Below are 24,135 nucleotides of genomic sequence, written 5' to 3'. Positions count from 1 at the left end.
TGGTGAATGCCCTACCGTATATACAGTATATAAAATGAGTTAAATGACACAATGTGACATACGTAGCTCTGTTTGCATAATGCTGTACCCCTCCAACTGTATATACGTTACACCTTTTCAACGTTTTTTATTTTATTTTTGACACTTGCTTTGGCAATGTAAACGTATGTCTTCTCATGCCAATAAAGCTCCATTGAATTGCATTGTGTCCCATGTCTTGGCAGTGGAGAATGTGAAGGAGGTGTTGAAGCTGAGCGTGGAGCAGAAAGGTTCCGCCGTGGCGACGGGCGAGCTGACCGTCTTCCTGGATGGACTGACGGCCGCCGAGCAGGAGCCCCTGGCAACGCTCACCAACGGCAACACCGGCAGTGCCAGCACCAGTGAGCTCCACACACTGACATGGTCATACAAACACATACGGGGGATATCTTCAGAAATAGTGTAATATCCTGGAATAAATTCCTTACCAAAAAAAATCCTTCACCAATGTGTTTGTAAAGGTGTCTAGTAACACATCTCACAAAGACTGAAATTCAGTTTCCCTAGGAGAATCCGTGACAGCTGCTGAAAGTTGGGGTCCCATTAAAGTGATCCCTGACTAATACAACAGATATGTCTTAACTCATCTAGTGCCATTCACGGGATATCTCGCGAAAAGTACTCGAGTATCTGTAGTGCCATTCACGGGATATCTCGGGAAAAGTAATATATTACTGTAACGGCGAGTACATTACCGAGAAGAATGGCCACGGGTCCGGAGACGAAATCCGTCGCTGATTTTGCATCATCATATAGTCCCATCCATAACATTGAGGTGGACGGGGGATCTCATCTTTAATGTCCATTATCTCAAAACTACACTTTAGAAGCTAGGATGGAGGCAGATGCTCGCTTATGTTACACAATGATAAAAGCTCCGGTCGGCCATTACACAACTCCACGTGGAGAACGATCGGTTCCGGCGCACGATCCGATGACGTCAGACCGGAAGTGATTGCGTGGTGGACTTCTGGCCTTCAAAATAAGACAACGCAAGTGAATGGGACCTGAAGGAGGCACTTTGGACATTATAATCCGTTAATGTCTGGGGCTCTGAATGAGTTAATACATTATAATTGTCCTCTATAACTACAATGTAAAATTAAAAACACCTTAAATATTTTATTTCTTCTAGAAATAGCTAATCTTTCACTCAGTAGGGGAAATGCCTGTCGCAAGTTGATGATGTCATAAATGTCATGTGTAATTTTTATGGCATGCATGTGCAAAAAAACAAAACACAAACACATTTGAAATATTGATTTGATGCTCATATTAACCATAGGAAGTATTAAGTTTGTTTTTATTTTCACATGCATGCCATCAATTCCATAGGGATAGATCACACTTGACATTTATGACATCATCAACTTGCGACGGGCATTTCCCCTATTGAGTGAAAGATTAGCTATTTCTAGAAGAAATAAAATAATTGAGGTGTTTTTAATTTTACATTGTAGTTATAGAGGACAATTATAATGTATTAAGGCATATTTGTCGTATTAGTCAGGGATCACTTTAAATTAAGTGTTACTTAACACATTGACCGCCATTTTAACATACCTCCGTACTCCCACCTGCCATTCGTCTCCATAGACTTCCATGTAATTGGGTGTGCACGGATCATGCACACCCATGCCTAGATAATGCACCACGTGTGTCCACCTTGCTCACAGCTTTCAAACAAAAAAATCCGAATGGAAATCCGTTCAGGCATTCCTGAGATAACAGCCACTATGTTTAACAAAGATGGCTGCCAAAATGGCTGCCATGCTTGAAAGATGGGGTTGCTATGGGGGTTAAACATGAAATTTCGCGATTGCTATCATGCCTACTCCATTTTTTGGGGTCACAATTTAAAAAAAAAAAAAAAAAATTTGATTTTTTTTTTTTTTTTTTTTTTTTTTTTTTTAAATTCTCGGGACTATCGGGCCTGGCGGGGAAAGACATTGGAATAATCTCGGGACTATCGGGCCTGGCAGGGAATGAGTTAATGTAACTTTTTTTATAAAACAAATCTTAAAATTGTCCTAACTGTTAAATCGCTAAAGTTTTAGAACGCCCACTCCGTTATTTTCAGCTTCTAAAGCCTTCTCTTTATATGTTTTCTATGATCCTGACCGGGGCCCGGTTTTCGCGGAAAAATTACGTCATCATACACTACCGGCCAATCACAGCGAGGGTTATACACTGCCGGCCAATCACAGCGCATCTTGAAGTGGGGTCGCTATCACAATAGGGCGGCCATATTTGTAGGCGCCCGTGTGTCTCTATACTTGGGCGAGGTGGAGGCAGACGCGGGGGTGTGAGGCCCGGTCCGCGGCGAAAAACGGCCGAGAGACGCGGACGCGACCGCGGTCTGCTATAGAGCTACTGACCTGAGCAACTGACCTTGAGCAACTTACACAGTATAGCTTTAACTATACAGGATAAAACACACCAAAATAAATATGCTTTAAGTAGCATGTGAGGGGACAAACTAGAGGTTTTTCATGATTCTGAATCCATTGCAACCATTTGTTTTGTACAAAAAACATTCCTTGGGGTAAAGGTGGCTCCCCCAAAACTTTGAAAAGTGATGACTCATCACTAAACCATATTTTTCTGGGGGCGTTTTTAGCCCAAGGAATGTTTTTCGTGCAAAACAAATGCTTGCAATGGATTCAGAATCATGAAAAAACCCTAGTTTGACCCCTCACATGCTACTTAAAGCATATTTATTTTGGTGTGTTTTATCATGTATAGTTAATTTAATGAGACACCAACTTTAATCAGCTGTAACGGATTCTCCTAGGGAAACTGAATTTCAGTCTTTGTGAGATGTGTTACTAGACACCTTTACAAACACATTGGTGAAGAAATGTTTTGGTATGGAATTTATTCCAGGACTTTTTAAGATATCCCCGACTATAGGGGTGTAACGATCGAAAAATTGATTTTAATTTGCAATGATCTACTGCATACATGGGCAACTGGCAGCCCGGGGGCCACATGTGGCCCCCACCTTCAGTTCATGCGGCCTGCAGGTTAATACCGGAATACTGATATATTATTGATTACAGCTGTTACAATTCCAAAAATGACCTACTTTAATTCCGTCAGTGTATATTAGTAGCTTAATGACTGGTATAGTAGTATTAAAATGTATTTTTATATATGTCCAATGTATTTGAATTTAGGTTCATAAAGTTAACATGAGTATATAACTACATGCGTTTGAAATTAAATCAAAATGTTACATTTCAGGATTCCAATTAAGAAATAACAAAAAATTATGCAGGATTCCAATTCAAAAGAAGGAAAAATAGCCGATCTACAAGCTCAAAATGAGCTTGTGGATCTGCTATTTTGGCTTCTTTTGTATGAAATACTAGAATGACAAAGTAGGACGTAGTAATATGCAATGTGGCCCTCTGGAGTGAAGGTGGAAATATAGTGGCCCTCGCCATCATCAAAGTTGCCCGCCCCTGATCTACTATATCGTTATGCAAAAGCAAAATATCGTACCGTTTGGCTTTGTATCGTATCATTATCGTTTTACAGTGCAGATAATCGGTATCGAATCGTTTTGCAAATAATCGAATAGTATGGAAACTAAGTATTTGTGCCTTGTATTTAACAATTTTAAGAAGGAACATGAAAAAGAGGGGTCTAATTCACCGTTTGTCAGCCTTCTGATTGGTCCCTGAGACTCCCTGACTGGCCAACCAGAAAAAACCATTCACTTTTTGCTATCGGGGGTGGAGTTTGTGCAGTGGAGAATGTTGCTTCAGGCTTTCAACAACGGTCCGCTCTGCGGAGCACGGCGTTCGCGCAGTACGGCCGCGGGAGGTGATAGCGATCTCGCTCATCATGAATAAGCTTCAACAAACTATTTCACATGGACCTTATCAATGTAACTAAGAGTTACGATTGGGTACATATATTTTAAATGGGCAGAATTACGAAAAGCCAGCCTATTATGTGAGGAGAACTATAATCTGGCTGTCATCTTCCTACCCAAGATGCACTGCGCTTTCTCTTTCTATTTCTATTCTCTCTCTGATCCAGAGGATTAAACTAATTAAAACATATATTTTCGGGGGGAAACTACTGTTTTGCTATGTAATTACTGTACCTTTTTCTTCCCTTTTTATTAATATCACGTAGATGTGTTTTTTTTGGTACTTTATATAGCTGTAATGAGGCTATGAAAAAAACATACCATCCACTTCCACTATAAAATAATCTGCAATGGTGATTCTGTCCCACTGGGATTAAACAAATTAAAACATATATTTTCGGGGAAACCCCCTGTTTTGCAATGTAACTACTGTACTGGTACTTTAAATTGCAATAATGAGGCAATGAAAATACCCTCTCCCCCCCATTCACTGCCACTATAAAAACAATCTGCCCAGGGTCAAATGTACCACCACAGTAACAGGGCAGAATGGGGCGGGATTTGCAAATGACTGAATTACGTTTACATTCCATATGGCTACTCCTGGTCTATAGATAAATGTGTGTAATCTCTGTGTTCATGTCACGGTGGATTTGTCCATATTTGTTGAAATATAATGTATTTGCTAGAGAATCACAGTGTTTACTTTTTATATCTATATAATAGATTTTTCCATTAAAACACCTACACTATTGACAGACATTGACAGACTATGTTTCAGACAGATTTAATGTCTTTACTAAATAGTTACTTTATCAATTTTAAATCATTGAATCGAATCGTATCTTATGGCCATGAATGAACCAATATCGTATCATCAACCATGTATAGTGATGCGTAACGACGTAACGTATTGCTATATTGCACGTAAATCGGCTATTTTCACAATTTATGTATCTAATATTTGAAAATTTGGCCAATGTTTAATTTGTCATTTTACAGAGATATTAAAAAGTCCTTAAATTGTCACATTAGAAATGTGCAGATGCCCTCTATACTTTATGTTGGTTTATTTGCTGTTGAGTGAGAAAACAATGAGTCAGTCAAGCACATTAAGTTAATCATCTGGGGACCCCCCAAAATAATTTGGGAACCCCCTGGGGGTCCCAACCCCTCAGGTTGAGAACCACTGCTGTACTTGACACATATACCGGTGCGAAGTGAGCGGTGCAAACGCAACAACACGTGCATATCTCCTTGTATGGGCCGTTGTTCTGTCTGTGACCTCAGTCACTTTATGTGTACCAGTCCTGTGCCAAGGGGTGTGCGATGAGGGATTAAATGTAGGAGTCTCAGAAGTAAAATGTTGGAGAACCCAGACCGGTGCCCGTTGGGCAGAACAGTCACCATCCATGTCCAGTAGTGCAATACCTGTTATATCCGTCTGTCTGGCTGGCACTCTTTTCCTCCACAGAAGTGTGTTTTTTTTTCAGGTCTTTCAGTCCGAGTGTTATCAAAAAGGCAACTGGGTTAAGCACCGTTTGTCCTACCAGTTTAACATTCACCAGGTTAGCATTCACCAGCGTCGGCAGGTTAGCAAATCACCAGGTTAGCATTCACCAGCGTTAGTTTTACTGAGGTTAAGGTTAGGTTTAGGTGTATCTCCGTCCCCCCGACCTCTGTGCAGCCAATCACAAGCTTCCGCTGCCTTAACTCAGTTGCTTTTTGAAGCAGTGAAAGCCGCTTCCAAGGTGTGGCTTTGTCTGTCCCGTACCTGTCCCGTGCATCTCTGCGCTGTGATTGGTTAGTTTTGTCTGTCCCGTACATGTCCCGTGCATGTCCAGAATGAAGAATTGAGGATTGGCCAAGCTTCACATGACAATTTGGCTCTCCAGACATTCATTCATTCAGAACTAGAACTAAAGCACACAGAAAGTATAGATCACAGAATGTATAGATCTAGAACACATAGAATAAAAATTCACCGCTTCACTTCGAAACCGAGGTTTGATTGCCAGACCCATGAAATGGGTAGGCCTACATAAGCAAATGTCGGTCTGTCCGGGTTTTCTATATAAAGGGTATATATGATGATGACATGATGATGACATGCCTACAAAAGGCATGATGTCATAAATGATGATGACAGACAGGGGGTCTGGCACAACCAGGTTGACCTGGTCTAGTTTTTTGATACACTCGGACTGAAAGACCTGCAAAAAACACTCTCTCTCCCTTCCTTCTCCTCCACAGAGGTGCAGCAAAATGGCGACGCCATGCATGAAGATGGAGAAGGCTCGTCCTCCTCTTCCTCAAGGGCTGCCAACAGGTGAGTCAACCACTCAAGCCCTCTTCCACTAGCCTGGCAAGCCAGCCCTGATACTGTGCTCAGGGGCGTCACAAGGGGTAGGAAAGTGGGACTGAGTTACTGGGGCCCAAGGTGGAGGGGCCCTAGTAACTTTATCTATTGAAAAATAGCAGATATACAAGCTCACAGCGCGGCACCGAGTGCCGCGCTGTGAGCTTGTAGATCTGCTATTTTTGAAAACTTGTGAAAATGTGTGAAAGTCTTTTAATATATGTATTTTTTAAGCGAACATTTCTGACTCAAATGTTGCTTCTGGGGGTCCCTGGAACTAAATATTTTGAGATCGGGGTCCGTGGCCAAATACATATCATCTTGGGGGTCCTTGACATAGGTTTCTTGCACACATTTTCACGATTTTTTCAAAAATAGTAGATCTACAAGCTCACAGCGCTGTGAGCTTGTATATCTGCTATTTTTCAATAGTTAACATTCATGGGGGGCCTGCAGTGAATCCTTGTACCCAGGGCCCAGAATTTGGTGTGACGCCCCTGACTGTGCTCACTCATTATATCAGGTCTGGACTTCGGCCTATAGATCGGGGCCAATCAGTGACTGCGTTTCAACTGCTGTCCGCACAACAAGTGAAAAGCTTCCCCTGATTGGTCCATCTGTACTGTAGATGATGACGTAGAATACATGCTGTTGCATTTTCAAAACAACAATGGCTGCCCTCGATGGAACAAGTGTAACAAACAGTTAACGCTGAAACAATAAGACAAGTCGTCAAATGTTTTGGTTGGTTAGAGGAGTCTGCCTGTCAAGGCAAGTACTCCCGCCCACTTTTCAAGCTGCCTATAGGCCAAAGTCCAGACTCATATTGTGGAAAGGAACGAGTGAGTGAATGCACAGTATGAGGCTGGCTTGCCAGGCTACTATTCCACACATTTCAACAGTAGCCAATATTTTGCAAAATAGGGATGCCAGATTGAAATTGACCAACCAGGATTATTCCCTGGCTGGAAGAACGTACTTAAAATGGAACAAGGTGACATTTTTGACATGATTTGATATTATTAGCAATCCTTTCGAAGGGGCAGTGCCTTTGACTTCCTATGACCTGTTTATTTTTTTTATTTTTCTGGAGCGGTGCTAACCGCTGCCGACACTGGTTGTATGGGTTTGTTGCTGTGACATCATGCTTTGACGTCACTGTGATGTCAGGGGAACCACTCTAACAGAATGGGTTTGCTGCTCTGACATCACGTTCTGGCTTCACTGTGATGTCACACTAGCAGAATCCCTTTTATGCCCATGTATGGAGTTCCCTGATGTCATCAATATTAACTTTTTTGGTGCCATGATTTTTTCTCTTCAATGTCCCGCGATGCCATGGTCTCCATAGACTTCCATGTAATTTATAGTGCACTGATCGTGCACGCCCATGCCTAGATGATGCACCACGTGTGTGCCCACTGTTCACAGCTTTCAAACAAAAAAATCTGCTTGGAAATCCGTTCAGACATTCATGATTTATCAGCCATTATGTTTTCTTCAGATGTAAACAAACATGGCTGCCATGTTTGAAAGAATGGGTTGGTATGGGGGTTAAACATGCAATTTCGCGATCGCGATCATCCCTAACACATTTCTGGAGGTCCAAAACATGTTTTTGAAAAAAAAAAAAATTTTTTTTTTTTTTCAAAAACGGCCCAAACTCGGGAAACTCGGGGTTGGCACAGCGGTGGTACCAATACAAACTCGGGAAACTCGGGGTTGGCACCATATGTGTTAAGCCCATATCTAACAGGACTTGGAGGCCACATCGGCCACATACGAAACTAACAGAATCCATATATGGCCAAGACAGGTGGCCAAGACAGCCCATATCTGTGTGGCCCATGTATGGGCATAAAAGGGTATGATGTCAGATGTCATAGACATTATAGGACTTTCACATAACAAATAACTGAGTAAGCATGTTTGGGCTCTCACAGCATATCTCCATATAAAATACATGGATCTCCATATATGGGTACCAGGGGTCTCCATATATGGGTAACTGGTCCGATATACATCACTGGCCAGATTGTCGCCCAGAGGCATCTTACTAGTTTATACAATTTGTTATTTATGTAATGTATATCTGTAGCAATTTTACTATTCCTTTTGATCTATATATAAAAGTATATATTTCTATGAATTCGGTTACATATACATTTAGTCTAGACGAGATAAATCTTCATTACCTGCATTGTGTTGCGGGTGGCCTCCCTTCAGGCCTAACTAAACTAAACCAGGGGTCTTCAACCTTAACTTGATTCATAACCATTTTCACAACAAACAGACGTTTCAACAACAAACAGGGAGACCTATTTTTGCACAAACACATTTGGCATGTGGTCACCAGACCAGCAGCTTCATCACCGGTCTTCATTAATGTCAACACTTACAAGAGTCTTTGGGAGCAAATAGAAAGTTATTGGAAACCAATCAATCAACCTTTATGCCTGAAAGGGTCTCATAGCCTGTCATGTCTTTTTTTTCATGGTGCCCTTTAGCGGGCTGAGCGATTGACGGAAGAAGCCCTCGCTAATGGGAGCGTTTGCCGAGATACGATCACAAACTTGAATCGATCCCGCCGAGTTAGGTTGAAGGAGGGTGGGTGACTGACTGGAAGTGCTCTCTCTACTCCCTCAGCATGCATGGGTATACAGATGTGCCATTTGGTCACTTTTTTCTGGCCCTGCACTATTGGGTTGTGTTGGTTGTACTGTGTATTATTGCGGTGTTGATATGACGGTGTGATACTTGTGTTGCATGACTGCATTGACTAGCAGTGAATGTGCACTCTTTTGTTTGGCACTGTTGTTAAGTTATGCTTGAGTATAGCTTTTGTGTGTGTGTGACTTGTCACTTATGAGCGTTGAATGTTTCGTGGTCACTTTATGTATATATTCTTCTTTTTTTTGCAATAGCTTTCGACACTTTATGTTTTATTTATCTTTTTTTGTGCTTGCTCTTTGAACTGTATACTACAGTACTCTTTTTCTTTTTCTTACATCTCTGTAACTTGTAACCTTAACTGCTGTGCTGCCCCTGGGCAACTGAATTTCCCCCGTGGGATAATAAAGGTATCTATCTATCTATCTATACTTTTCCTGCATTCATTTCAGGAAATACTTGTTTTCCAAAGTTCTTTTCACTGTTAAGCCTTGCTAATTCTTCTCTTTTGTTACTGAAAACAAGTGTAACTTTTCAACACTTCTTTTCATTGGAAAAAAAGAATCTGAATAGCATTTACTTAATGTTAACAAAAAGGCTGAAAAACTGCCAAAAAGGCACGCACATCTAAAGCCATATAGGCTGGGTGACTGATGAACAGTATACATGTAAGAAAATAAGAGTCCACACACCAATTTTATATTAAATTTCCATAAAATTGGTGTGCGGACTCTTATTTTCTTACATAGCATTTACACCAGTAAGACTCCCTAATCGGGAGATAAGCGACCGTTGGTCGCTTATCTCCACAAATAGGCCAAAAGTTTGTTTTACCAATTATTACACTATGTGAACATTTACATCAACAAATCCCAAGTACTATGCAGAACGACCCATTTCAAGTTTTTAATGTACAACAATATTTAGAAAATAGATCTACAAGCTCACAATGCTACGCATTGTCCTCGTCCCTTATATTCCCATAGGTTATATGGAGATCTCAGTGTTTGTCAGTCCTTGTTCATGTATGCCCATATATGGACATCTCTATATCTACTGTAACAGTCCTTATCCCTTTATGCCCATAGATGGAGATCTCTTAACTGTAAGCCCTTGTCCCTTTTATGCCCATATATGGATATCCCTGATGTCATCCGTATATGCCCATATATGGGCTTTCTAATATGCCCATATATGGAGATCTCTGTATCTCCATATATGGGTATAAAAGGATACTTCAGGTCTGACATCAGGTTTGTTTATATTGGGTTGCTAGGTTTGACATCACAAACTCCATGGGCCATCTGACCTAGAAATCTATATTTGGGCATAGATGACTCATCGTGACCTCATCATGATTTCAATCGCTATAAAAGGACTCTCAGTGACATACACTCTCCACAGATAAAGCAGTCAACCAGCCTACCAGTCAACCCATTCTTTGATTACTTTGTACAACTAGATTAACTTTTCAATGGCATCCCCACTGGAATTTACCGAAATGTACGACAGACAATGCCGGTCTTATATAGGGGTCATTTGTGTACGGTGTGATGTCATTGCGACCGTCAGGGAGCAGTTTACTATGAAAACCTCCACCGGCCGTCCGTCCGTCCGTCCGTCCGTCCGTCACACGTCACACGTCACACCTTTGTTTGTGTACGGTGTGATGTCATATATCTTCAGTATGACATCACACCACATGTGTACACAAACCTTTGTGTACGTTGCTGTGGCAACAGTCTGTTGTTGCTGGTCTGTTAGTGTACGTTAGCAACCACCTTAGCAACCATGGTTTTACCCTAGCAACCAACTGTTTACCCTAGCAACCAACTGTTTACCATAGCAACCATGTTTTTTTACCCTAGCAACCAACTGGGCATAAAAGGGATTCTGTTAGGGATCTCCATATATGGGCATAAAAGGGATTCTGTTAGGGATCTCCATATATGGGCATAAAAGGGATTCTGTTAGGGATCTCCATATATGGGCATAAAAGGGATTCTGTTAGCTGTTAGTGATCTCCATATATGGGCATAAAAGGGATGCTGTTAGGGATCTCCATATATGGGCATAAAAGGGATTCTGTTAGGGATCTCCATATATGGGCATGAAATGGATTATGTTAGGGATCTCCATATATGGGCATAAAAGGGATTGTATCCCAGATGATGCCCTGGACTTTTGGCCTATTTGTGGAGATAAGCGACCAACAGTCGCTTATCTCCCGATTAGGGAGTCTTACTGGTACTGATGTCAGCAGTGTGATGTCATACTGATGCGGAGATATGAGCAGGGCAAAGGTGTGACGTGTGACGTGTGACTCAGGGACGGACGGCCGGTGGAGGTTTTGATACTAAACTGCGACCTTACGGTCGCAATAACAACACCTTGGAAAATGCCCTCCTTTCTCACTGTCAATGTTCTAACAATTTACTGACAATCCACTGTCTTGTCGATGGCATGCCATGTGAAGTTCTCAAGTGGCACATCTGTATGCACACACACACACACACACACACACACACACACACACACACACACACACACACACACACACACACACACACACACACACACAGAGAGAGAGAGAGACATTGGTGTCCTTGCAGCATCCTGTATCCTGCCCAGAGCACACGAGCGGAGTGGAGCGATGACAAAAGCCGCTCCGCGCTCCAGAGGGCTCTTGTCCCACTCGCTCGTCGCTCTGGTCGGCCACCGGGCCGCTCCGCTCCCCGCCGCACCGTCGCTCAACTTGATTTTCGCATCTCTCGCTCCGCGCTCGCTCCACGCTCCGCTCAGGGCCGTCAATCAGAGTAAAAAAAGTAGTTTGCTACCATGTCCGAAACACTTTCTCCTTTGCCAGTGTGTTCCTAACACAAATGGCTGCGCTAACGTGAGCCTCGGCTTTGATGGAGACTTGGAGAGCTTTCCACTCGCCACTGTTTTGTTGGAAACATGCGGCGCGCGGCCCCAACAGGATCGGCTCGGAGCGGAGGAGGGTCGGCGCTCAGACCCATTATAAAAGTCGCTCGCTCACGCTCAACTAAAAAACGGCTCGCTCCGCTCCCCGCACCGCTCGCGCTCCACTCCGCTCGAATGCTCTGATCCTGCCCCAAACTATATTTGTCTGTTGAGATCTTCTTCTCTGTATTGCCCCCATCTAGCTCTCATTGTCAGTTTACAGTGTTTTCTTAACCTTGTCCATCAATCGCTGCCTGAGTGTCCACATCCTTTTACATCTCTGTTCTCTTATGTTTCTCATCTGGCTCTCTGTCTTTGTTTTTACCTTGACTCGTTCCTCTCTCTCTCCCTCTCTTTCTTTCTTTCTTTCTTGGTTTACAGCATTTTCTCACCCTTTACATCAGGGGTCTTTAACTCATTCATTGCCTTTTCAAAATGGCCCCCAAGTTCCTCACTGCCACGTTCCTAAATTTCTAGTGCACGGATACATTTTTAGTGCACAGAACGTGCACGCCCATGCCTAGAGCACCATATGTGTAGTGCTTTTTCACAGCTTTCAAACAAAAAAATCCGCTTGGAAATCCGTTCAGGCATTCATGAGATAGAAGCCTTCAAAGTCTTCAAATGTAAACAAACATGGCTGCCATTTTGAAAGATGTTTGTTTTGGGGCTAAACATGCAATTTCGCGATTGCGATCATGCCTAATACATTTTAGGCATTTTTGATTTTTTCTTTTTGAAAATGTTCTTTTTTTTTTACGGGAAAACTCGGGAAACTCAGGCCATGGCAGTCTGGGGGTACTGAAATAACACGGGAAACTCGGGCTTGGCTATGAATGAGTTAACAGGGCGTCCGGGACCCCTAGGGGGTCCTCCGAGTTACTACAGGGGGGCCACCAAATCCTTGTGTGATAGGATAATTATTTTCAATTAAAAGCTTTGAACCCTCGCATCCCTATTCTGAGGAGAACTTTAGCCAAAAACAGCAGATCTACAAGCTTGTAGATCGTCTATTTTCAGCAAAGAGGTTTGGTGTAGAGGTCAAATAGAGCAGACCAAGTACATAGTGAAAGGTGAAGTTTACTAGTACGTATTGACGTTTGAAGTGGCTAAAGTAATAAAATAGACTGATGACAGTGCTGTCAAACAAGTCGATGAAAATGTGCATAACGCATCTATACAATATGTAGGGGGTCCCTGCTTCATCTCTCTTCATATCTCAAGTGGTCCTTGGCCTGAAAACGTTGAAGAACCCTGCTTTACATTACAGCAGGGGTGGGCAACTTTGATGATGGAGAGGGCCACTATATTTCCACATTCACTCCAGAGGGCCACAATGCATACACAGTCAAAAATAGCAAAAATAGCAGATCTACAAGCTCAAAACTGCGACGCGTTTTGAGCTTGTAGATCTGCTATTTTTGCTATTTTTGAATTGCAATCCGGAATAATTTTTAGCTATTTTAATTGGATTCCTGAAAAGTTACACTTTTATTTAATTTCAAATACATTTATATGACTGTTCTTATGCTAACTTTATGAACTTAAATTCAAATACAATGGACATAGGAAATACTTTTGCTAAGTGATTAAGCTACTAATACAGTGATTAAAGTGAGTGATATGTTTCATGGTTGGAATTGTAACAGCTGAAATCAATAATATATCAGTATTACAATATTAACCAGCGGGCCGCATTAAGTGAAGGTGGGGCCGCATGTGGCCCCCGGGCCGCCAGCTGCCCATGTATGCATCACAGCCTTTGTTTTCGATCTACGTTTACTGTCTTTCTCATCTCTGTCCACTGTCAATCTTTTAATCTGATCCCCCCACTCTGTGTCTCTCTTTCTCTATCCCTCTTTCCCTCAGCTGTCTGCTCCGTTTTCAATTAGGGATGTCACCGAATAATCGATTTTCGAATATTCGTTCGATTAATCAATATTCAATTTTAATATTTCATAATCGAAAATCGAAAAAATATTAATATATATATATATATATTTTTTTTAATACTATTTTTTGGCTTAGTTAGTTAGTTTCAACCAAAATATAGAATATAGGCTAACAATAGTATTAATGATAATAGTAAATGGCCATTGATTTATTATTCACACCAGCACCAACTGTAAACTGTGTAGACAGAGTGAAGGAGGACAGCAGAGTGGCAGCTGCCTGCTACACACTCCCCTCCCCCCCTGTCTCAGACACAGGTGTGATTGATTCAGGCTTGATTGTTTGGTACTTGGTGGCCATCATCAAAGAAAAGGGAAACAGCGTCCTCTGTATTGTAAAGCATCACAGAATCTGTTCTTGAGAGATTAGGTGAACAGTACACTGGCACACTAAAAAGAAAGATGAAGAGTAGTAGTTAGGCTACCAATTACCTGAAGAGCCATGTTGTACATATGTAAATGTGCATTGAAATCCAGTAAAAAAAAAAGAAAAACAGAAGAAAAAAAAATGTTTTTTTTTTTTTTTTTTTTATATAAAAAAAAATAATAATAATTAATTATCGATTTTCGAATAATATTCGATTATTGCTATAGAATAATCGATTTTGATAAAGGTCCATTTTTGACATCCCTATTTTCAATGCCCGTGGTCGCCGCACTGGTGCCAACCCTTATTATGATCTGTCACATTGTGTGAAAGGTTCCCCCTTCTACGGGGCCAACATGTCTTTTTGTCAGGGAAATCGTGGAGAGTTTGCCCATCTGTAGATCACAACCAGACGGGAGGGGGTTGGGAGAGGGGGGTGTGTGCGTGTTTGGGGGGGGGGGGGGGGGGGGGCGTTTAAGAGGGGTAGTAGTGACTCACTGCCATCTGCATTGCAGTTGCTCGCTGCTGCCTTTTAGGAGGACTGCAAAACGACACACAAGGGCAACCTTAGACTTTTGTTTCATGCCCTTCTCATATCACAGCCTCTCTCTCTCCCACACACACACACACACACACACACACACACACACACACACACACACACACACAGTCATTGCCTTATCTCACTGTTATGCTCTGGTGTTTTTTTTCCCAACCAGCTCATTATTGCAGTCTTGTGGCTTTGGTCCGTGTGTAGTTTTACTCCTCTCTCTCTGCACCATTGTTCACTTTGCCTTCCACTCTTCCACAAGCTGAATTTCTCATCACTCTCTCTCTCTCTCTTTCTTGTATTCTTTCTATGCGTCCTAGCCTGACACTCAGCCTGAATTGACATTTCGTTTCACTCCATTATTCAGTCTGAGGTCTCTCCCACCGAGGGCGATTGCAGGGATGGGCGTTGCCAAAAAAGAGGCAGTCTTCAGCGATTGGTTCACCGTCTCTCTGACCAACACATGACGTAGCCCCTAGGGGGGTCCTCCGCAATTTACCGCATTTTACCGCGACGCGATGTGCGGTACGGTACGGCGGCGGTGCTTGTTTACTTGGAAACGCACATGAGTTCTGGGAAAGCCCCACCCACGCTGATCACAAGACGCTGATTCACAACGCTGAATTGCCGTACGGATTTTCGAACGAGGAAGGCCTCTTCATTGAGAGCGATGCTAGACCAACATTCTTTTTTAAAGGGGTGTGACTAGCGATTCAGGGTCTGGAACTAGGCTATATGCATCCTACAGTTCCTGCTCTTCTCTCTCGTGCCTCCTCCTCTCTCCAACGACGCCTTCTCTTTATTTCTACATTACTTCATCTCTGAGTGTTTCCCCTCCTCCGTGATTCTCTCCGTCACTCTTCGTCCGTCCTCCCTCCCTCCCTCCGTCCCCACGGCCTTCCCTGTGGAGCCAGTTGTGTGTGTGTGTGTGTGTGTGTGTGTGTGTGTGTGTGTGTGTGTGTGTGCGTGTGTGTGTGCGTGTGCGTGCGCTACGCGCCCGCCTACCGCTTCTGTGGCTGTTTATCAGTTACCTTCGGCTCCATGCATGGGGCTCTGATTGGACTGAGACCTTTACCGCTGTGCTAGCGGGAGGCGGATCACGTTACCGATGTGCATCGCCTCAAAAACGCCATGGTCGTTGGCACGACGACAAAGTTTGTGCTATTTAGAATCTCTGACCTGACGGTCGCCACTCGCCATTGGCGACTTTTAGGGGAAGCCAATGCTCAGTGGAGACTTGAGTCACATCATGGCAGTGTTGTTTTGTCCCTGGAGCTAGCAGCAGTTAGCCTAGTTCCAGACCCTGAATCGCTAGCCACACCCCTTTAATTTTTTTGTTTGGCGATTCAGGTCTAGCATCGCTCTCATTGAGGAGGGCCTGCCTCGGTTGAAAATCCGATCGGCGAATCAGCGCCATGAATCAGCGTCTTGTGATCAGCGTGGGTGGGGGTTTCCCAGAACTCATGTGTGTTTCCAAGTACACCAGCGCCGCCGCCGTACCGTACCGCGCATCGCGTCGCGATAAAATGCGGTAAATTGTGGTAAAATGCGATCGTATCGATCTCGCTATGAAACACCAGTAGCAGGCATGTTATGTTGTGTTTGATTACTAGTTCGTAGTGCTCCTATTCTGACTGTTTCTTTGGTTAGCAAGTAGCACTAGCAAACAGGCTAGCCACTAGCCAGTCACACATAACAACACTATGTCATGTGTTGGTCGGTGAACCAATCGCTGAAGACTGCCTCTTTTTGGCAACGCCCATCCCTGCAAACGCCGTAGGCGGAACCGAGTTCAGACTGAATAATGAAACGAAATGTTAATTCAGGCTGAGTGTCAGGCTAAGCAGCAGTGGCCTTGGGTTGTGCCTGGACACAGGGTTCCCACGGTCATGAAATTCCTGGAAATATTTTGAAATTAGAAAAATATTTTTCCAGTACTGGAAAAGTTTTGGAATTGATCAAGGGTCCTGGAAGGTCCTGGAAAAATAGCTATGCATTGTCTTTGGTTATTGATTTTGTTAATACCTCTGAAATGACAAATTAAACATTGGCCAAATTGTCAAATATTAGAGGCAGAAATTGTGAAAATAGCAGATCTACATGCTTACAACGCCGTTGTGAGCATGTAGGCTATTTTCTCACAATAAAACCGTGTTATACAAAATTCCTCTACTCTTAGTGCTCGTCAGGGTGCCCGGGTCCCCAGTTCAAATATGATTATTTCGTGGGTCACTCCACATAGGAGTAAGCGACTCGTTATTGAGCTGAATTATTGTTATATAGTCCTGGAAATCGGGTTAAATATTCTGGAAAAGTTTTGGAAATTAATTGGTAAAGATGTGTGGGAACCCTGTGGACAGTAGCAGTGACTGAACACTGCTGGCTAGGAAACAATGGATCTCCTTCAGTGGGGCCCTTGACGTCATCATGCCAAGCCATTCTACCCTCAAACTGCAAACGCATGCATGCACAGAAACGTACAGAGACACACTTTAAAAGGAGTAGTTCACCCCCAAAATGATTTTGTTTTCTATTGATTACTCACGCCATGGAGACTTGAGTTCAATAATATATTTTTTGTATTTGTCGCATTAAAACATTTGCTACAAAAATGTGATTTATAGTAAATTTACCTCCATTGATTCTGATTTGGGACACAAATGCGTGGGCCTGGATGGGGACCCAAATACAAGGCCCTGGATGGGGAACCAAATGCATTTGGGTGAGAACCCTAACCCCTAACCCTAACCCTATAATCCATTTTTTGTCTTAGGAATGCGACAAATACAAAAAAGAAATATTATTGAACTCAAGTCTCCATGGCATGACTAATCAATAGAAACATTTTCATTTTGGGGGTGAACTACTCCTTTAATAGTCAATTTCAATGTTGAACACACACACACACACACACACACACACACAGCACATTCCCTGTCCAACAACGTGACAGTCTTAGCACCACAACGCAATGACTTTTATCTTGTCATGCAACAGGCTGTGTACACGCACACATACGGTGGCAAATAAGTTGCACATATTCTGCTCGACTTCTTGGAATTGGGTGCCGCTACTGCACTCCTGCAAAGCAGCTGGCGGTCTGTACGCGTAAACAGGAAGAGGTTTAGAGGTTTGCTAGGTAATAAAACGGGAAGCGACGTGACACGGCGCTGCGCAGGTTCCTGCTGGATTTGACATTATACTGTAGGTCAGGGGTCTTCAACAAGGGGTCCGGGACCCCTAGGGGGTACTCAGTTACTACAGGAGGTCCTCCAAATCTTTCAGTGATTGAAACGTTTTTTTTCTCCTTTTTTGTATTAACCACTTGAACCCTGGTGTCCATATTCTGTGAACTTTAGCCAAAAATAGCGTCTCTACAAGCTCACAATGCCTCGCAGTGTGAGGCATTGTGAGCTTGTAGATCTGCTATTTTTGGCAAAGAGGTTTGGTGGAGAGAGGGAAAAAGATCAGACCAAGTACAGAGTGAAAGTTCAAGTTTATTAAGGTTTGTACAGAGTGAAAGTTCAAGTTTATTAAGGTTTGACGTTCAAGTGGTTAAATATCTGAAAACACAAATTGACATGAATCCAAAATACACTGATGATTAGTGCCGTCAAACGATGAAACTATGGAATCTAACAGGTTGTGGGGGTCCCTGCTTCATCTCTCTCTCTCTCTCAACTAAGGGGTCCTTGGCCTGAAAATGTTGAAGACCCTTGCTGTAGGTAACCCGAGTGTTGCTACAATGAACATGTTGTGAAATCTGTTTGTGTTTGTTTGTTTGGACATCCGGCTGTAAAACGGTTGTAATTATGGAGTCGTGTTCCACTCTATGCAGATATGTGATTACTAGGCCAACAAACATCCTCTGTCTCCGCGTTGGTCCATCTGCGTTTCTAGCACTCTTATCGCCCGTCTGTGGCGAGCAGACAGACAGCCCCAGCCTCCAACCTGTCAGACGCAGTGTCACAGCATTAGACATGACAGCGGGCCCTTTTAGCCGAGCCCTCAGAAGCTAATTTGTCATTGGCTCTCTTTGTAATGGAGGAGACACGGTCTGGAAGGGCCTCTCAGGGGAGGGGAGGGGGAGGGTTTAGGGGGTTTGGCGTTGGGGTAAGTGGGTGTGTGGTGGGGGGCAGGGTGGTCTTGTTTGCACTTTCTCCCTCCCTCTCTCTATTACCCCAGCTGTCACACAAGGTTTATGACACAAGCTACGTTTGCATTTCTGCAATAGAAAGTGCCTGGCCATTCACACGTTGCGTGGGTGGCATTAGACTGCAGAATGTGTCTAGACTCTGAAGCAGTCTTCTTTGTTTTTGGTTTTACATCACTGTTACAAGGTCAACTAATAGGAGATCCTAGTAAGCTTTATGGCCTATTTACACAGGAACCACTTTATGTATCTCATATAACATGGAAGACAGACGGATAGAACATAGTACTTTACAAAGGATAACATCAATTACAAAAGCAGAAAAATGGGAGAAAAAACATTGGGGGCTTAGTCTATTTACTAGTCTCGAGTAGCAGCCGCCTGAAGTTGACTTTTCATACCAATTTTGAAGGAGGCTAGGGATTTGCACTCTTAAGGCTTGCGGAAGGGCGTTCCAACATGTTGGGTGGTATACAATCACAATATATTTTGGGTGTGTGCTGTGTGTGTGTGTGTGTGTGTGTGTGTGTGTGTGTGTGTGTGTGTGTGTGTGTGTGTGTGTGTGTGTGTGTGTGTGTGTGTGTGTGGTGTGTGTGTGTGTGTGTGTGTGTGTGTGTGTGTGTGTGTGTGTGTGTGTGTGAGAGAGTGTGTGAGTGTCTGCAGCTTGCATCTGTCTTGCAACTGATCTAATATACTTATCAGTGTCATATTTATTGAGCACACTGACAGCAGACAAGGACCTCACTTAATGAATACTTTTTCAAATCGTGTTAACGTCACCAAACTAAGTATATTATTGTACCTCCAGGCCATTAACCCTATCAGTGCCAGCTTTCACCACTAGAGGGCGCCCAAGTGGCCAAATAATTCATCATAAAGATACACTGTTACATGCACAAGCCCCTGCGCAGCCATGATGCACCAGAACACTTTCCTCTGTTCATTTACAGGAACAGGATGAAGTTAGCTTGAAGTTAGCTATTGGCTACCAAGCATTTTAGAAGACCTATTTTCGGCGATTTAGCCATGATTAAACCTTGCACAACCTCATGGATATGCTTGGAACAGAGAAAATGAGCTCTAAAGATCCTGATTGCATTGGAGTGGATGGTAAATATCGGCGGCGCGACGCTCTCAGCGGGCCGTGTGAAACAGATATAGTAGTGGGGTTCAAAAAAAAGTAACTTCACAAAAAAAAAAAAATCTTTTTTTTTTTACAAAAAAAAAAAAAAAAGAAAAATTGATATCCCAAACTAGTTCGGGATAGGCACTCAGGACGTTTAATACGGCCCAAAATTATCCCGAACTAGTTCGGGATAGGCACTGTATGAGTTTAAGAGAGAATACTGTAAAAATTCCTGAAATAAATTCCTTACCAAAAAATATCTTCACCAATGTGTTTGTAAAAGTGTCTAGTAACACATCCCACAAAGACTGAAATTCAGTTTCCCTAGGAGAATCCGTTACAGCTGATGAAAAATGGAGTCCCATTAAATTAACTATACAAGATAAAACACACCAAAATAAATATGCTTTAAGTAGCATGTGAGGGGTCAAACTAGGGGGGGGATCTGAATTGCAAGCATTTGTTTTGCACAAAAAACATTCCTTGGGGTAGAAACAGCCCCCATACAATTATTGTTTAGTGATTAGTCATCACTTTTCAAAGTTTTTGTGGGAGACGCCTTGACCCCAAGGAATGTTTTCCTGTGCAAAACAAATGCTTGCAATGGCTTCAGAATCATTAAAAACCCTAGTTTGACCCCTCACAATGCTACTTAAAGCATAGTTTATTTGGTGTGTGTGTTATCCTGTTATAGTTAATTTTAATGGGACTGCCAACTTCCATCAGCTGTAACTGATTCTCCTAGGGAAACTGAATTTCATGTGTGTGGATGTGTTACTAGACACCTTTACAAACACATTGGTGAAGACAATTTTTGGTAAGGAATTTATTCCAGGATATGACAGTATTTCTGACAATATTCCCTTCTTACATATGATAGGCAAGGCTATGGTGCCGGGGCTAACCAGCTAACCATCGTCGGGCACAACTTGTAGGTCCGGCGTATGGGTGAAAGTGAGACTTAGGACATTTTGAGAAACCAGCCTCACAAGAGATAGATAGATAGATAGATACCTTTATTATCCTAGGGGGAAATTTAGTTGTCCAGTAGTAGCACAGCAGTATACAGTTATTTACAAAGTTACAGAGACGTAAGAAAGATAGATAAGAGGGGGAAAAAAACAAAACAAAGACAAGAGCAGTACAGTACCAATAAGGAGAAGGTGCATCAATAGAGGGGGGCGAATAATATATAAGTATATATACATAAAGTGTCTTGCAAAAGAGATCATAGCAGTCAATGCTAGTTAGTGCAAACAAGTATCTCACTGTCATTGTTAAACAAAGCAAAAATACTCAGAAACTACCAACACTACAACCTAATAGTGCAGTGTCAAAAATCAGTGCGAAAAAACGAAGAAACTAGGAAGCGTGTCACCGCAAGGCGCACCTGAGCACTCTTCCTGGAAGGTCCTTAGAGTTCAAAGTCAATACAGCAATTGTTCCTTAGAGTCAATACAGCAATGGTTCCGAAGTCTAAGTTAGGATGGGAGACCTTTTCAAGCGTCCGTTATGTGTCTCGTTGTACAGCTTAAGGGCAGCCGGTACAAAAGATTTTCCTAATCTCTCACATCTCCGTACTGGGTAGGTAAAGCGGTCGTTTCCTCTCTTACTCCAGTAACTGGTGATCTCTAGATGGAGGGGGTGGGAGGAGTTTCTCCAAGATGGAATCTAGCTTCTTCCCAGTGCGCACCCTGGTTACTTCCTCCACCCCCTGCAGAGAGGACCCAACGACAGAGCCAGCTTTCTTCACCAGTCTGTTTAGGTTAAACGTGTCACCTGCTCTGTTGTTGCCACCCCAGCATGTTATGCCAAAAAAGAGGACACTTGCCATATTGCACACCCCAAACGATCTCAGTCTTCTCAGGAGGAACAGCCTGCTTTTCCCCTTGCTGTGAATCGCCTGCGCGTTGTCCGACCAGTCCAGTGAACTATTCAGGTGTACTCCGAGGAATTTGTAGTTATCCACGAGCTCAACCACCTCACCGTTAATGGTGCTTGGCACCGGGGGGACTCTCTTGGAGGTGCGGAAGTCCACCACCATCTCCTTAGTCTTGCTTGCGTTGAGCTTGAGATGGTTGTCCTCGCTCCACTGCACAAAGTCCCTAACCACACCATCGTGCTCAGCCGTGTTTGTCACCCGAGATCTTGCTGATCACTACGGTATCATCTGAGAACTTCTGCAGATGACAGGTCTTGGAGTTGAAGCGGAAGTCCGATGTATAGAGAGTGAACAGGAAGGGTGAGAGCACAGTTCCTTGAGGGGCCCCCGTGTTGCTCACCAGCACATCGGACCGACAGCCCTGCAGTCTCACAGACTGTGGTCTTTCTGAAAGGTAGTCTGTGATCCATGCCACAAAGCCCTTGTCCACCCCCATCAGCGTAAGCTTCTCCGCAAGCAGAGACGGTTGGATAGTGTTGAAAGCACTGGAGAAGTCAAAAAACATAATTCTGACTGTGCTGCCCAGATCTTCCAGATGGGTGAGAGACGTATGGAGCATGTAGGTGATGGCGTCATCAACCCCAATATCAGCCTGGTAGGCAAACTGAAGGGGGTCCAGGTGATCACTGACCGCCGGTCTCAGTAGGTTCAGAACCAGCCGTTCAAAGACCTTCATGACCTGTGATGTCAGGGCGACTGGTCTGTAATCATTGAGGACCGAGGGACGGGTCTTCTTAAGCACTGGGACAATGCAGGAGGACTTCCACAGCTGTGGTATCTTCCCCGTCCTCAGGGAGAGGTTGAAGAGATGCGTGAGGGGGACAGCAAGCTGCTCCGCGCAAGCCTTAAGCACCTTAGAGTTGATGTTATCAGGTCCCGCTGCTTTCCTGGTGTTGACTTTTCCGAGTTGGCGCCTCACTTGCTCGGTGGTGAGAAACAGGGTGGGAGGGGGAGATGGTGCAGGGGAAGAAAGAGGGCGGCAACCGAGGACACCGTTTGACCCAGCCGCTGCTTGTTGAACATTAACAGGAGCACCGTCAAACCGATTGAAAAAACGGTTCATCTCGTTTGCCAGCTCCTCCGTGCCTGACACAGTAGAGTTGGCAGAGCCGTACCCCGTGATCTTCCTAAAACCACCCCACACTTGTCTCGTATTGTTCTCCCTCAGTGAGTTCTCCAGCTTAGCTTTGTAGCTCCCTTTTGCCTGAGCCTTGACTGTTTTAAGCTCCTCCACCACCACCCTCACGCCCTCCGAGTCACCTGCATGGAACAGATCCCTTTTTCTCTTAAGGAGGTGAATGATTTCTTTTGTCATCCACGGCTTGTTGTTAGAGAAGCAGCGAACCTTCTGCTAAAACAACAAGAGAAAGTTGTTTTATGATTAGAAAAGATTTAAGATGAGGCATTTCCAGTTCAATTTGAGGGCTTAAAGTTCTGCATGGTCTACAAACTCAGAACGTGCATTGTGAGCTTGTAGATCGCCTATTGTCAGCGTTAGGATACAAAATCACACCTAGTGTGATGTGAGCGGTGCTATTTATGAGTTAATTTGTGTCCCGCTGGCCAATCACAGCGTGTCCTAGGAAGCTTGGCCAATGGGACCCTGGGCATAAACTTTGAGCCGTTTGTGCCAGGATGTAGGCCATATCTAGGCCAGATGTAGGCTATGCGTAAGCTTACTTATTGACTGGACATTTCTTTGACGTTTTTTCCCATTGGTTTTGGAAGAAAGCCTGATGTTGGAACTATAGATCCTGTTCGAGGAGCAGCGCTCAAAAGAAATTGAGGAAAATTGCATTCATAATTTTACTGTCCTAAAATGTTCGTCCTCACAAGTATATTAATACTTATGCTGCCGTTGACATGTCAGCTCGTCAATGAAAGGGTTAATATCCATGACGCCGTTGACGGGGCAGCTCTGTACGTCTCGGCTGTCCATTCTGCATCGGTAATGTCCGCGATTTGTTTTACAATGCACGTTGGGCGTGCACGCGAAGTGAAGCTCCTCCATAGAAATCCATTGATCTTCCCATAAAGAGACTTCATTTACTCGAAAAAATACATTTTGATCCCAAGGCTGGCGTGTTTCGAGCTAAATCTGCAATCTTGTGGTGGTTGCCATGACACTTT

The 24,135-nt window shown here is 43.4% G+C and overlaps 1 protein-coding gene across 1 annotated transcript in view; it reads left to right on the top strand.

The window, feature by feature from the left end:
- wwp1 (WW domain containing E3 ubiquitin protein ligase 1) overlaps window positions 1-24,135 on the top strand; it is a 116,551-nt gene that overhangs the window by 39,450 nt on the left and 52,966 nt on the right. Inside the window, 2 exon segments of the mRNA XM_080752146.1 lie at window positions 225-380; window positions 6,176-6,251. Coding sequence (XP_080608272.1) covers window positions 225-380; window positions 6,176-6,251 — 232 coding nt within the window.

The sequence above is a fragment of the Nannobrachium achirus genome, assembly GCF_963921795.1.
Source record: "Nannobrachium achirus genome assembly, chromosome: 21".
Lineage (NCBI taxonomy): Eukaryota > Metazoa > Chordata > Actinopteri > Myctophiformes > Myctophidae > Nannobrachium > Nannobrachium achirus.
Note: the sequence above shows the minus strand (reverse complement) of the source record. Positions and strands in the feature narration are given on the sequence as shown.